The following is a 15,972-nucleotide window of genomic DNA, read 5'->3' on the forward strand; positions in this document are numbered from 1 at the left end:
CGCATGGGCTCAGAGTGGGGGTGGGACCCTGCATGGGCTGATTTGCCCCGGGCCCCACACCCTGCTTGGGTCGGCTCTGCCTACACATGATTCACAAGACAAACCCTGAGGTTTCAAGCTATAATTATAGGAATCCACCGTGTCAAAAACATTCTGACTCATGGTAGGCTTTCCGAGTTCTTTGCAGCAGAAGCCCGGCTCTTTTATTTTTCCATAATCAAAAAACGAGTAAAAGCGAAGAGCTGGAATTCTCCGAGGGGGGCCTCAAGTCTAACGAGGTTGAGAACCACTGATCTATTGGCTACCACCGGCAGCTCCCTACTCAGCATGCTGTTTGCTGTGAATCCCACTCCGAGGGGCCTCCCTCTCCTCACCATTCATGTAACGAGTCGCTCTCCCTTCCTAGCTCTCTCTCACCGTTTCTGTATCACAAAGCAGCAATTCTAAAGCAAGAAGTCTTTACGGGATGCCATGAGCTAAAAATAATTTCCGTGTCGCTCTTTGAGGAGGATAAGTTAAGCTGGCATTATGGCCATCGGGAAAAGGGCCTTCTTTTGGATGACCCAAGCCCCCACTCTGTCGACTTGGCTGCTTTTGCATCTGATGTGGTTTTCATAAGAGACTAAAATGCTCTGATTTATTAAAATGATCTAAAAGTTTCTTTCTACTTTACTGTTTTGACTTAGATGTCATACTGTCTTTTACAATAAAATGTCACAATATTTTGACTATCATATAGAATATAGAAGTTGATGTAATAAAGTAAAAATGAAATATTTCAACTGGATCAAAATGCAACTTTTAGATCTTACCAAAACCAAAGGTTCCAGCAAGACTGAGATGAAATAATGTGTTTATACTTTTTTATGTTACAATTTGGGACAAAGACAAATTTGCGATATCTCAGCATTTCCTAAGGGACTTTCATTGCATTTTTTCACATATTTCTAATAGTGTACACCATGAACAAGAAATGGTGTGCATCAGCACCGTACTTAAATGCCTGGCACCCCGGGTGAACTCTTAGTATCAGGCCCCCCTTCATCAGAAATAAGGATAATGATAATAAAAAAAATTACTAATTTCAGGCCCCCTTTCTGTCCAGGCCTTGCACAGGGAGAAGGGTACTGGGAGGTTGCTTCTGGCTGTTCAGCATCTTTGTGGATGTAAGTATGCACACCCCCAGGCCACCCCAGCCATGCAGCTCTGGCACAGAGCATGCCAGTGTTTCAGCAGGACACTGCAACTTGCAACCTGGGGCAGGAAGTCAAGGGGAATCTCCAAGTGTCATTGCACAGGCAGGGGTGGCAGGTACTGGAGGCACTGCCAAGACACTCAAGAAGGCAAGATTTTGTTTTAGGAAACTGAGTAAGACAGGCCTTGCACAGCCACCTGGTTTGCCCATGCCTGTGTCTGGCCCCGTTGTGCATGGATGCATGTGTGCATTCATACGTGCACAAACACACATAGTTATGAGATGTGAGATCACAACTTACAACTTAAAAAGGTTTTATGACCCCTATTAGTATTAAGGAAGGAATCATAGTGATAATAATAAACATTTCAATTATAAGTATGGCTTTCAATATTTCTTACTTCTTCAAAACAAGACTCACAGAATCTAATTAAGCATCACATTTATCTTCTTCTTTTTTTTTTTAAGTCAGGAATAGAGAAAATGAAGTGAAACATTACTTACAAAGGAGAAATCTTCAGCATTCTGGCAGAGTAGCTTTGGGAAAATAGCCTGTCTCTGAAATCTTTCCTCCTCTTCAAAGATGTTCCCATACATGAAGCCATTCATCATGGTGGAGTGGGCATGGATGTCAATATAAAACTCCAGGCTAATTTTCTGTTGAAAAAAAAACAAACAAACATCATGAAATAAAATCCTGAAGCCATTTCAAAGGAGAAGTCTGACTTAAAAGCTATCCTTAAAATTAAACACACAGTGACAAGGTCTGCATGCTCAGGAAGCAATGCTAGTCACCTTGCTTAGCATGTATCCACATTTGGGCTTATCCAAACAATCCATGCCTTTTCAGGTCTCCAAATCCTACAAGAATATACAGTCCCTTGGGGTTTCTAATATATCCTACTCCTTGCCATGGAGGAACTACTCCAATCTGCCAAATCTACTTTAAATCTTGAAGGCTGTCTTACTACTTCTGCATATCAAGAACACTGCACTTCAGAGAAAAAGCAGAGGAGCCGTCGCCTCAGGTCTTCTTCCTTTTTGTGCGCTATTGCTTCCTATAATTCCTGTCATTTCCTGTCTGTCTTTCACAAGAGATCACAACACCTCCTAATATGGGATCTCCCGTGTCCTAAGTAGCTAGTAGGCTTCACATTCTCTACCTGAATTCACTCCCCTGCATTGCAGGTGCCAGCATGGCTGTTTAAGTAAAGCAAAATCCACTGCCTTATGACAACCAGAGTTTGAGGCCTCTGCCTCAGGTTCAGGGGTTCCTTGGAAGTGCCATGCACAATCTTAAGGTAAGGTCAGGATTGTCACACTCACACGACACATAGCAATTTATTTGACTTCTCTTAGATTCTCAAGTTTTCAGATAACAAGTATGGTATTAAAAAACAAGAATCCATACATAACCAATCCCACTCCTGGGCAGGGTTGCAAACTGTCCATAAATTTGGGGACAGTCAGTAAAAAATTAGACTCAAAATGCCTAAACAAGTGCTTGATTGAAGCTTCATGGTCAGAAAAAAAGTTGAGTGCAAGATGATGAGCAGACTGAGCATGAGAGTGCTTCCTGGTGGTTGAATGGGTGCACTGTACCCTAATGGAAATTTTCTCTCAGGTTTTGTAGATCCCTCCCCCCAAGCCATGTGATGCTGCTGCTGAATCCCACCAGCTGCCAGTGACACCTTTAGATGACAAAAAAAAATTTCTGAGGGTCTGTACTGGGAATGGAGGGAGCAGAAATTGGGAGGATTAAGGCTGGAAGATGAACTGGGGGAGCAGAAAAGTATGGAGTAAGGTTGGGATGTCAAACTTTTTTACTGCCATTGTGTGAAACCCCTAAATTAGAATCCAGCCCTCCTAAGCAGGACCTGGCACCAGAGCAGGACCTGGCACAAGAGTTACATTTATGTCATGTAAACACATATGTCGGTAAAAAAGTTTGGCCGTCAGTAAAAAGTTCACAGATTATCAGTATGAAAATATTGTTGTGTTGGCAACCCTGTTCCTGAGCGAAGGGAAGAAGTACTGAAATTCAGGGCATTAGATAATGACAGGAAGCATAGAGAAGAACAAGAGAGCATTACCAGAAAACTCTCTATCTCTGAAACGTCATAAGCTCATTTTTCCCCACCTGAATAGCAATAGCTAATAATTCAGTTCCAATCAATGTCCAGGACCACCGTCCTTTCCTTGATCTTCAAGTATATTTCCCATTGTCATCAATGAGACAGGAACAGCCATTCAAATAAAGCACCTTTAAATGTATGTTCCCAATCCACTAAGTCAGTAGCAGTTGTCCTTACAGAGGTTAGTCAATAGTCCTTAATGGTAAATTATAGCTAAGAAAAGTACAGTGACCATGTTTGATCCTCACAAGTTTTCACTGCACTGCTCTCTGTGGCCAACTAGAAGCCTCATGGTTATTAAGGGATACAATTAAATAATCCTACTTGCAGCCAGCAGTAGGCAGTGGTAAATAAGTCCACGGCCATATACATCAAGATGGATAACCATCACATAATATATTTAGTCAGCATATTATGAGCTCTAACACAGAAGTGAATACTTGTTATTTCTGAGCAGAGCTTAGGAGAGCAAAGAAGTACAAGAGAGTCCAATGTAATACAACAGCATTTCACATGACACCAGTGTCAGGTCCTTTAGATGTTCTCTAACAGAGGAAAAACATCATTTGGTATGTGATACTAATATGATACAGATTTACTTTCCCTTGGCAGTAAACCAATGTACAACATACGACGACTGTTCAGTTTAATTAAACAGCCAAGAGAGAGTAGTCCTGCATCTTATTAAGTCTCTACAACACTATAATTTTGGTTAACACAATATCAATATCTGATTATACTTTATTGCAAAAGGAGCGTTTGATTGTATTTGACTAATAAAAAGCAGTTAAGTCACTTGCCACTGCTATATCACACTATATTGCACTGCTATATAGAGGCCAAACATAACAATACAAAGCCACCAGGACTTCAGAAATATAACAATGAGAAGAAAGATTAGCATCTACTCTATGAAGTATCCAGTAGGATTTTCCTCTTTAGAAAAAGCCTTAATGCATAAGGAAATGAATGATATTAAACAGGATAGTTTCCCCATCAGAAAGAGAATTTAATGAACTCTTACCATCATGTCTTAATAAACCAGCAGGTTATAACAGTAGATCTTAAGATAGTGATTTGACATCTAAGGGGAAGCATTATCTTAGCAACCTACGATGTGGCTACAGCACCGACTATCTTTGCATCTAAGCACCATGGAAATTTGAGATGCATCCCTACCTATACATAAAATCAGATTTTTCCTCTCTATCCCCCATCCGCAGGGACATATGATATATTAGGTTTTACCCGTGGGCAGTGAACCATATTTTCAGCTGATCAGAAACTGGCATTTCCATTCTGCAGAAAATTCTGAAATTTCAAAAGAATATTTGCTGGGGTCATCTGACCCCAACAGACTTGCTACCCTTTGGGCAGGGGACTGGACCCAATGATCTTGCAAGGTCCCTTCCCACCCTAACATCTATGAAATATATTTCATATTCTTCAAATATGGAAGAAAAATGAGATACTTTGATGTTTCCTCTAAAAAGGAAGCACCAAAGGAATCCTTCTAAAAATGGATACATTTTTATTGATTTTCCCAAAACTAAATGGAGTAGATCATTGCTCTGTGATGCCAGGCTGCTCTCCAGGCAGATCTCAGAGATCCCCAGGCCCTTTAGTCCTGATTATCCACCAGGGTCGACCCACATTCTGGAATCATCTTCCACAATACATTTCAGTTTTCATGGGTCAGCACTTTCCATCAGAAAATATCCCACCAGCTCAAAAGTACTGAGATTTACAGTCAGTGTCCTTAGGAAAAGGAACTTTGTTCTCCTGAAAAGCATCTCATGCATGGATACAGGATGCACATATATATGCCTGTAAAGTTTGCACCAAGTGAAACTAGCTACTATGAAACGATGATAAGTACGGAGGCAGGAGAATGGTTTCAAAGTGGTCCAACGCTCTACACGAGAAAGCAGTTGATGTCAAACAACTTTGACTTCCACGCAGTAGCTCCTGTATCAAACCTATCAGTTCTGGTTGACTGAGGGCAATGGGGGCCAACCTTTGGGCAGAGGTGCCCTTACCTTCTGCTTCCTGCACTGTACTCCTTGCCTGATCTGATGCTTTGCTTTTCCCTCTGCCGTATCTGCAACTGTGCTGCCTGTCCACTCGCCAGTCCACTGTATGCCACGCACACAAGCTCTGTCACCATCCCTGAGGTTGACCAACCCTGTTCTAGGGCATATATTTTAGCAAGGCAATAAACATTGACTTATACAACACAAGAATCCATAACTCCCCTAAGTAAATTGTCCCAGTACTAAACTTTCTTGTTAAAAATTTGCAAATATCTGAATGCGTTTACTGTCATTTTAAGCCACTGTGTCTTGCTATGACTTGATTTGGTAGTTCACAGAGCCCTCTCCCATGGGGGATCTTCTCCAAGTAGGTAATTTTAGATTTCAGTCAGCCTCTTAATTTTCTCTTTGAGTAGTTAAATAGGTAGGGCTATCTATTGAGCCCCCGTAGCTATCATTTAAGGCTGTACTGGACCAGGCAAAGAACTCAAACATAAACTAGCAAATGTCTTAAGATGGGGAAGTAGGTTTAGATGGGGAGCATATTCTAGGAATATGAATTTTAAATAATTTAAAATAAAATCCAAGAAAACCATGCATAGTATGTCTGAGAAGAAACAGCCAGCAAAGACCTCAGTTTGAATGTCACTGTAGCAAATTAACTGGTGTATCTCTGGTGCGATCCAGGGAGTTATTTCAGGAATGAATTAGCCTCTCTGTCACTGGGTGCCACAGAGTTGGTACTCTCAGCTCAAAGGAAGGGGAGAGTTTAACTTGCTGTTGGCACTTATGAATCCTGAAGTTAAAGTAAGTGTCCCTGCAGCCAGCTGGACCCCTTGTAAAGAAATGGTGCAATTTTAAAAGAATTAATATTAAACCCAGGTTTCTCTCCATTATTGGGAAAAGCACATACAGTGCCACGGTGAATTTATTTCATAAAAGTCCACTGGTTCTGAAATATTCCAAGTTGTGGTGACCCGAGTCACTTTTATTTAGTGCAATATAGTTAGAGTTTCTTTGAAATTATCTAATAAAGTAACTGGGATATAATCCAAAGTAATTGCAAAGCCCAGCAGGAGATATAACAACTGTGCAATAACACTTGCACCTTAAATAACAGACATACTGGCTTTGGTTTTATGACTGCTGCTCTAGACGTAATAACAATGAGTTCCTATATATATAGGACTTTTCAGCCATGAAACTGAAATGGTCTTAAAAAGGAAGTCGGTTTCATTATGCCCATTTACAAAAGATGAAACCGAGATGCAGAGTAGTGATATACCTTTCCCATGGTTACCCAGCCGTTCAACGGTAGAGTCAATTAGATATCTGTTTTTTCCTCAGACCTAATCCCGTACTGTATCCCAGCTCAGTGTGTTATCGTTAGAGAGTATTTCTCCCCCTACCTAGTTGACACAACTAAGATGAAAGCTTATGAAAAACTTGGCAGTCCTTAGAGTTCTGAAAATCTTTTGCGAGTGTTTTGTGATGATCAAAACAACTGCAACCCTATTACTATTTTCTAAGAGCTGCCATGCAATTAATGAAAAGGTACTGATATTCATTCAGTAGTTGGTTTCAAAAACATTTTTCAACTTAAAAGTTACTCAATAGTTATTTAACCTGTCATTTTCTAATCACGCCTACTCTTCGTCCTTCACTCTTCCTCTAATATCAAATGCGTCTCCATCCAACACACATCCCAGCCCATTCAATATAGTGCCAGACTGCAGTATCTCGGTCTATTCAGTAACTTGTTATGCATTGCTGCAACTGCCGTATAGAGGTGCGAGTCTGGGAAAGTGGCTACGTGTGAGCAGAACAGTGGTTCAGTGTTTCACGTCTCTTTCCTTCAGTATCACATTTATTATTATTTTATCAGAGGGAAACATCTCGAGCATTCTTCATTACAGAATAGAATCACTTGGAACATTGTTAATATAGTACAAATGTTCCTAATAGAAAGATGTGCTTTGTTCCCCAGCACAAAAACCTATCCTAGTCTTATAATGGACAATGGCAGCCTGGTCATTGTGCTGTTACACTGCATCTCTCTACATTGTACCAGTGACATTTACTATGTCCCAGACGGCATATATCCAGCTGGGGGGTTTGTTTTGCAGAGTGATCATATGCTCCACAATGACAAAGACCTTCCTAGCGATCCAGAAGTGCTCTAACTGTTGCAACACTTTCATTCGTCGCTGAAATGCAGTCCCCCCCAATGCTGCACCTTTGCGAAGACAACATCATCACATTGAAACCCCAGTTGAGATTCACTTACAAGTTGAGATGATGTGCCTGGCCTTGAAAAGAGGACTTTGGTGCTAACTCCCTCTCTATTGCCAAGGCTGTCATGAGAATGTTAATGGTCTATTGCTCACAGCGACACAGGGAGTGTTGATCTGGCAAAGTTATTTTTGTTGGGAAAATGAATTTTCCTGAAACTTTAAAATACAGAAAGTCTAAACACATTCTATCAGGATGGTAAAATCTTTGGGACATTGGCACAGTATCTTGCACAATGGACCCCTATCTAGCACAATGGAGGCCAACGTGGCCACATCCTTTCCATGGAACTGTAATATAAATGTTAAATAATGAAGCTAACTAATTTATAAGCAGCCCAAATTCTTTCCCTTACAGAATCTAAGCAGAACTTAATGAATGGCCAGGCTCAGCCTCTCTTGGTCACCACCACTGCCTTTTGAGAGCCATGCAAGTTGCATCCTACTCTCTGATATTAAACTCATCATTTTTTGCTTTTGAGGTAGAATGCAAAATGATCCAGATGCCTTATAAAAGTCATTGTGCAATATACTTCCCTCAAGTGTCTTTTCATTGTGCTTACAAGCAGAAGCAGAGGTTTTCTTTTTCTTTTTCTGTTTTTAAAGTAAAGTTGTGATTGATGCAAGACGGACTTGAGGGGAACACCTCCAGACCTCAGGTTGGGGAGGACCAGGTTAGAGAACTTCTGGAGGGGCTGGACGTGTTCAAATCAGTGGGTCCAGATGCTCTCCACCCCAGGGTGTTGAGGGAGCTAGCTGGGGTTATTGCAGGGCCCTTGGCACGGCTTTACGAGCACTCGTGGTGCTCGGGCCAGGTGCCAGATGATTGGAAGATAGCCAATGTGGTCCCCATCTTTAAAAAAGGGAGTGGGGAGGACCCGGGCAACTATAGGCCCGTCAGTCTTACCTCAATCCTAGGGAAACTCTTTGAGAAGATCCTCAAGGAGCACATCTGCGATGGGCCGGCTTCAGGGATGATGCTCAAGGGCAACCAGCACGGTTTCATTAGGGACAGGTCACGTCAAACCAACCTGATGGCCTTTTATGATCAGGTCACAAAGGCAATGGATGCAGGTGTTGCCGTGGACATAGTCTTTCTGGACTTCAGCAAGGCCTTTGACGCTGTCTCCCACCCCATCCTCATTAAATAATTGGGCGACTGTGGCACTGATGCCTACACAGTCAGATGGATTGCAGATTGGCTCAAGGGTCGCACTCAGAGGTTGGTGGTGGACGGGTCATATTCGACCTGGGGGGAAGTGGGCAGCAGAGTCCCCCAGGGCTCGGTCCTTGGGCCCGCGCTGTTCAATTTCTGCATCGGCGATTTGGACGGCAGGGTGAAAAGCAACCTGTTTAAATTCGTTGATGATACCCAAATTTGGCATTAGGTGAGCACTTTAGTAGGGAGGGAAAGACTGCAGCAAGACCTGGATAGGTTACAGGGGTGGGCTAACAAAAACAGGATGCGTTTCAATACTGACAAGTGCAGGGTGCTGCACCTGGGCAGTAGAAACCAGCAGCACACTTATAAGATGAGAAACTCCCTTCTTGAGAGCACAGAGGCAGAAAGGGATCTTGGAGTCATTACTGACTCCAAGATGAACATGGGCCGACAATGCGAGGTCACGGTTGGCAGGGCTAACCTCATCTTGTCCTGCATCCACAGATGCATCTCGAGCAGGTCCAAAGAGGTGATCCTCCCCCTCTATGTGGCACTGGTCAGGCCGCAGCTGGAGTACTGCGTCCAGCTCTGGGCGCCGCACTTAAGGAGGGATGTGGACAACATGGAAAGGGTCCAGAGGAGGACCATCCACATGATCCAGGGACAACAGGGCAGACCCTACATTGAGAGACTGCGGGACCTGAACGTGTTCAGCCTTCACAAGAGATGGCTGAGGGGGACCTGGTGACTGTTTATAAACTCACTAGGGGGGACCAGAAGGGTTTGGGGGAGACCTTGTTTCCCCTTGTGCCCCCTTGCATAAAAAGGAATAATGGCCACAAGTTGTTGGAGAGGAGGTTTAGATCAGACATCCGCAAGAATTACTTCACGGTCAGGGCGGCTAGGAGCTGGAACCAACTTCCAAGGGAAGTGGTGCTGGCTCCTACCCTGGGAGTCTTTAAGAAGAGGCTTGATGCCTACCTGGCTGAAGTCATTTGAGCCCTGTTTTTCTCCCTGCCCAGGCAGGGGGTCGGACTTGAAGATCTACATGGTCTCTTCGACCCGACTTCTGTGATTCTATGATCACCTGAGTATTGGGATGACCCAGCTTACAGAGCTGGAGAAAACAAAGACAGACTTGGATGCTCTTTTCTCTCGGTATCAAATCAGAAATCACTCAGACACCTAAGACAGACAGCAGGAGGACCCTGTCCCCGCAAAATAACACTGAGCCCTCCATCCCTTCCTACAGGGGCTTTGAATCGTCTTGCTACTTCCCATATGGAAGCAGTGTAAATAAATAAACGAATCGATCTTTGCTCTAAAGCTCATTTGAACCCCTGCTAACATGACACATGTTTTTCCCTGGGTTGGTCTCAAGTTTCTTGTAGCTAAATAAATATACATGTGATTTAGAAAGAGAAGACACTAAAGGAAACTGTGGATAAAGAATAAAGGCTTGTGTTGACTGTCAAGACTTGAAACAGCCCAAGTAGCAGAGAGGCTGGAAACTAGTGCTGGAAGATACAGTCAAGTTTTTCTGCATTTTTATTTCATTAGCTGAATGCCTTTGGAAGGTCAGTAATTAAAGGACAGGAGGGAAAATGATATAAATAGCTAGTGCTGATATGACCACAACTAAAGTTTGAACTATGCAATTATGATTCTTAAGGAAATAGAGATAAAAAAAAAAATCAATAAAAGCTATAATAAAAGGATAAATGCTCACTGAGCCCAGAACATGGGCCACTAGAGAGGCAAGTGATGCAGGGGAAAGCCAGTCCTTTCCACCAGCTGTCACTTTAATACTGATTTTATTAATTCTCTGGTATAGGAATTGGTTTAGAAGTAGACTTACTCAGATATTTCATATATGGCCTGAGGGGAAGATAAACTCCCTGTGGTGCTTTATCCAAGGGGTTAATGCCAGACTTTATCATTAGCAATGGGCAGAGTAAAAAAAAGGATCTAGGTAGATTTTCCCATCTAACAGAACTGTCTCATCCATTACTTGAAGTCAATGGAGCTACAAGAATGAACACTAGCCAAGATACTGGCCCTCTACATTTCAGATAAGTCAGAGTAACTCCTAAAAGATTGTTTCATACAAATTCACTTCAGTTAGAAATCCCATGAGATAAAACTTGCACAAGACTTGCAGAGTTGTCTTCCTCCAAGTATAGAGAAATAGCTTGCCTGGAGTTATTTTGGTAATTCCTCTATTGGTACCAGCAGGCAGCAAGAAATGCTGATGCAGCATGAACATCAACAAGAAAAATAAAGAAAAGTTCATCACATTTTCAAATATAGGTCTTTATACTCTATCCCCTACTCTACCGCCCGGCAAATGACACTGTTGACTACGTATTATTGGGGACCTAACAAATTTGCAATTTCACGATTTTCACAGATTTGGTGGATCTTCATGAAAAAGCCTGATTCCTGTGAAAAGGCGTGAAATCAGCAGCAAGCGGAGGCGGGGGGGAAGGAGGGGGAAGAGTGTTGCAAAAACAGAAAAGGGCAGGAAGCCCTGGTGTCCTCAAGCACAGGGGGAGATGACCAATCCCTGGGCAGGGGTGGGACTTTGGGGCCCTTTAGCCAATCACAGTCATGGGAGGGGGCCCAACGCACCCTACAATGAAAATGGTGCGTCATGCTGCACTTGGACTGCAAAATCAGGGGGCAGCTCCTCTGAATTTGGTAGGTCCCAACTTATTATGCAACATCATAGGCTGTTACCACAAGGAAAGTCCCCTTGGTCCCATCTAGGATGTCTGAAGGATAGGCCCTTCAACAAAGGATCTTTATTCTTTTCATGGTGAGTGTCTCCAGGTTATCAGACAGACCATCTCAAGGGCTCACCTTTCCCCATTTGAGATGATATAACAACCTACCCCACCTCTTCCTTCCAGCCACCACGTAGTGTCATCTCCCCCTTTATACTTATGAAACATCACAGTAGTCATAGCAATCATTTACAAAAGAAATTATTAGGAAACATTTTATTATTATTAGCTACCCACCCCATTCATGGCTCCCTGTTTCATTCTCACCCCCTCCTGGAATGAAGAAGGAGCCAGCCTAAATTCACACATTAGTGACCATTCCTACATAGGGAGTAGTAAATTAATCAGCTCTGCTGTAGGGTAGTACTGTTTGGAATAAATGCTAACCTACAGCGGAGTTATTTAGTATGCCGCAGTGCACATGTAGACAGTGACTGGTGCTGGCTGGAGCAAGAGGGTGCTAGCCCTGCACTTGTGCCTGAGCCAGTCCCTCCACAGCACACTGAGCTGGGGTGGAGCATCTCTGGTCTGGCAGGCTGCCCCTAAGTCCGCCCTGCTAGCCAGGGCTGCTCTTCCCTAGTTCAATATGCTGTGGTCCCAGGCGTACGTGTAAACACTGAGCCTGGGAGCAAAAAACTTCAGTGCAAACTGCACAGGAGTTTATTGCCACATGCTAATTGCACATGTAGATGCACCTACTGTTAAGTATAAGAAGATGTTGTAACATATAAGACAACTGTATGGCAAGAGTGTTGCATGGTGCATGCAATAGTTACAGGGTAGATTATGATACCGGTCTAACATGAATTGCATGGTGGCTGCAATAGTTGCATGGTACATGATGATACAGGTCTAACACACCAATTAACTCCTCAAAAGAAATGAGAAACAGGCCACAATAACACTTGCTACTTTGCCTCTGTGGGTTCCATAACACAGTCTATGAATGCAAAAAACCTGGCAGCCACAAAACAGGCCTACACTGCCTTGCTCCAAATTATCTTGTGCAGAGCTGAGAGCATAGTTGAGAGGAAGTGGCTTAAGAGTGTATGCACAGGGGTGGGAGACCACCATGCATTTTCATTCTTTCACTCTCTCCTTGTTTGGATGGTGCAGAAAAAATACTTGCCTCCCAACGATTAGCTGATTTTGTTAAAGTGCTTTTAAGATATAAAGCACTTTAATACCTACTAGTTAAATATTAATTCATCAGCCAAGCCAATTCACTCATTGACCTGTCTGCGGGGACTTCCAGTTAGTGTCAGGACAGCAGGTCGTGTTATCTGGGCACCTGTCCACCAGCACCTGGACTGAGGCCAGCAACTTGCACAGGACACAGATGACCTGTCAGATGGCACTAACATTCGGTTATGACAGGCCTGAATTGGATTTGAAAGGGTGACCTAGAGGTGAAAGGCTCCATCCAGACACTGCTTCTGTTCAAACACATATTAAATTAGAGACGGACCAAGGGGATGACGTTAAGACCCTGATCAAGTTTCATCAAGACTTTAAGGTCAGACACACAAGCCGCTCTTGTACAACTTTTAGATTCAGCTGAGCGTAAACCAGAAAGCAGTCTCCTTTTGATCTGGAGCCTGGCTTCAGACTGATGTTACAAGCATGAGCCTGAGCAAGGAGCTTTGAAATTCTTCATCTCACACGTACAAAAATTCAGTGACGTAGTGTTGGCCGATATCAAATGCCAACGCTTTATTTTAGAGGGCTGTGTGATTCTGTGAGCAGAATAAAGGAATGGGGTGAAGGGTCCTGAGAAGTTGCTTTGCATGGACACAGTGGACCGGTCCTTCTCTAGGCCCCACTTACAAATCCCTGTTGTGCACCTGTTTGCACAGAGCTCCCTCTGGGTGCCTTTGCTTGGCATGAGCTCTCTAAAACCTGCTCTCACATTTGGCGCCATAGAACCACATTGGATCTGCTCCAGGTGGGCTGCCCACTTCTGTGGGAGAGGGGGTAGGATGTCAAATACAAAAGCTAGGATAACTCAGTAAAAGACAGGTGACTTCCAAGCAAATACTTCTTGACAAGAACAATTCAGAAAGAACTGCTCTTCCTTCTGTTAATCAAAAGTAGGGGGGTGAGCTGCAAGCAAGGGCCATTGCCTAAATGACAATGTTCATAGATTCATAGATGTTAGGGTCGGAAGGGACCTCAATAGTTTATTGAGTCCGACTCCCTGCATAGGCAGGAAAGAGTGCTGGGTTCAGATGAGCCCAGCCAGATGCCCATCCAAACTCCTCTTGAAGACCCCCAGGGTAGGGGAGAGCACCACCTCCCTTGGGACCCCATTGCAGACCTTGACCACTCTGACTGTGAAGAAGTTCCTTCTAATGTCCAGTCTAAATCTGCTCTCTGCTAGCTTATGGCCATTATTTCTTGTGACCCCCAGGGGCGCCTTGGTGAGTAGAGCCTCACTAATTCCCTTCTGTGCCCCCATGATGAATTTATAGGCAGCCACAAGGTCGCCTCTCAACCTTCTCTTGTGGAGGCTGAAGAGGTCCAGCTGCCCTAGTCTCTCCTCGCAGGGCTTGGCCTGCAAGCCCTTAACCATACGAGTGGCCCTTCTCTGGACCCGCTCCAGGTTATCCACATCCATCTTGAAGTGTGGTGCCCAAAACTGGACGCAGTACTCCAACTGCAGTCTGACCAGTGCCCGATAGAGGGGAAGTATCACCTCCTTGGTTCTGCGTGTCATGCATCTGCTGATGCGTGATAAAGTGCCATTAGCTTTGCTGATGACTTCGTCACACTGACGACTCATGTTCATCTTGGAGTCCATTAGGACTCTGAGATCCCTTTCTGCTTCCGTGCTACCCAGCAGGTCCTTTCCTAGGCAGTAGGTGTGCTGGACATTTTTCCTCCCCAGGTGCAGCACTTTGCATTTCTCCTTGTTCAATCACATTCTATTGTTTTCTGCCCATTTGTCCAACCTGTCCAGGTCTGCCTGCAGTTGTTCCCTGCCCTCTGGTGTGTCCACTTCTCCCCACAGGTTTGTATCATCCACAAACTTGGACAGAGTACACTTCATTCCCTTGTCCAAGTCACTGATGAAGACATCGAAGAGTATCAGTCCAAGGATCGAGCCCTGCGGGACCCTACTGCCCATGTCCTTCCAGGTCTATACTGACCCATCCACCACCAATCTCTGGGTACAACCCTCTAGCCAATTTGCCACCCACTGGACTGTGTAATCATCCAAGTCACAGCCTTTTAACTTGTTCACCTGTATGGGGTGGGATACTGTATCGAAGGCCTTCCTGAAGTCAAAGTAAACAATATCTACCCCTATGTCCAGGTGCTTTGTAACCTGGTTATAAAAAGAGACTAGATTAGTCAGACATGATCTACCTGCTATGAACCCATGCTGGTTTCCCCTCAGCATAATTTTTCCTGCCGGGCTCTCACATATATGATCCTTAATTTTCTTTTCAAAGACTTTACCAAGGTTGGAGGTGAGACTGACTGGCCTGTAGTTGCCTGGATCTTCCTTCCGCCCCTTCTTGAAAATAGGGACTACATTGGCCCTTTCCCAGTCCTCCAGGACCTGCCCGTGTGCAACGAGTGCTCAAATATCCTTACCAGTGGCATCAGCCAGTGCCTTCAGTACCCTTGGATGGAGCTCATCCAAGCCTGCCGACTTGAACACCTCCAGTCCCTCCAAGTGACTCTGCACCATCTCAGGGTCAATGCTTGGTAGTCTGGCACCCTGCCGTTGTCTCTCTACGATCCCAATGTGAGACTTGTTTTGCCCCTCATTTAGGAACATTGAGGCAAAGAACTCATTGAGGAGTTCAGCCTTGTCACCCCTGTCTGTCACCAATTGCTTTTGCCCACTCAGTAGTGGTCCTATTCTTCCCTGGGCCTTCCTTCTACTCCCTATATATCTGAAAAACAATTTTTTGTTATCCTTAACTTGGGATGCCATCTTCAGCTCCATGGTAGCTTTGGCCTTTCTAACTGCCTCCCTACAACTGCGAGCCAAGAACTGTGTTCTCCACTCCCACTTTGAAGGCTGACTCTGATTTGGCTCTGAATGTCTTCTCAGTTGAAATGCTGTCTAACTAGGTCAGAAGACTGGGTGACTGGACTCCTTGATGTTATTCCCAGGACCAATACTCAGTTGCTGTACAGCTGGTAAGCCACTTCATTTAATGTCTTTGCAAGTCTACAGCTGAGGCAGGGAGAGCATTCTGACTCCCAACCCCTTGGTCTAGACAACATTTAATTTGAATGTCCTATCAGGGGCAGGTTAAAATGTAAAATGACTAATTTTTCCAGCCTCTCCCCTAACATTAATTTATCCTCTGGATAGTCATTCCTACAGCTTTTGAAAACCATAAGGAAAACAA

General features: G+C 44.0%; 1 protein-coding gene across 1 annotated transcript in view; it reads right to left on the reverse strand.

Annotated features, from left to right (window-relative positions):
• The window catches only part of LOC149863422 (cytosolic carboxypeptidase 6-like), a 1,473,463-nt gene that overhangs the window by 128,940 nt on the left and 1,328,551 nt on the right, over positions 1 to 15,972 (reverse strand). Inside the window, exon 10 of the mRNA XM_090050142.1 lies at positions 1,700 to 1,852. Coding sequence (XP_089906268.1) covers positions 1,700 to 1,852 — 153 coding nt within the window. The remainder of the gene's footprint in view (positions 1 to 1,699; positions 1,853 to 15,972) is intronic.

This window comes from Crocodylus siamensis, chromosome 5 (genome assembly GCF_052110815.1).
Source record: "Crocodylus siamensis isolate JL-2025a chromosome 5, ASM5211081v1, whole genome shotgun sequence".
Classification (NCBI taxonomy): domain Eukaryota; kingdom Metazoa; phylum Chordata; order Crocodylia; family Crocodylidae; genus Crocodylus; species Crocodylus siamensis.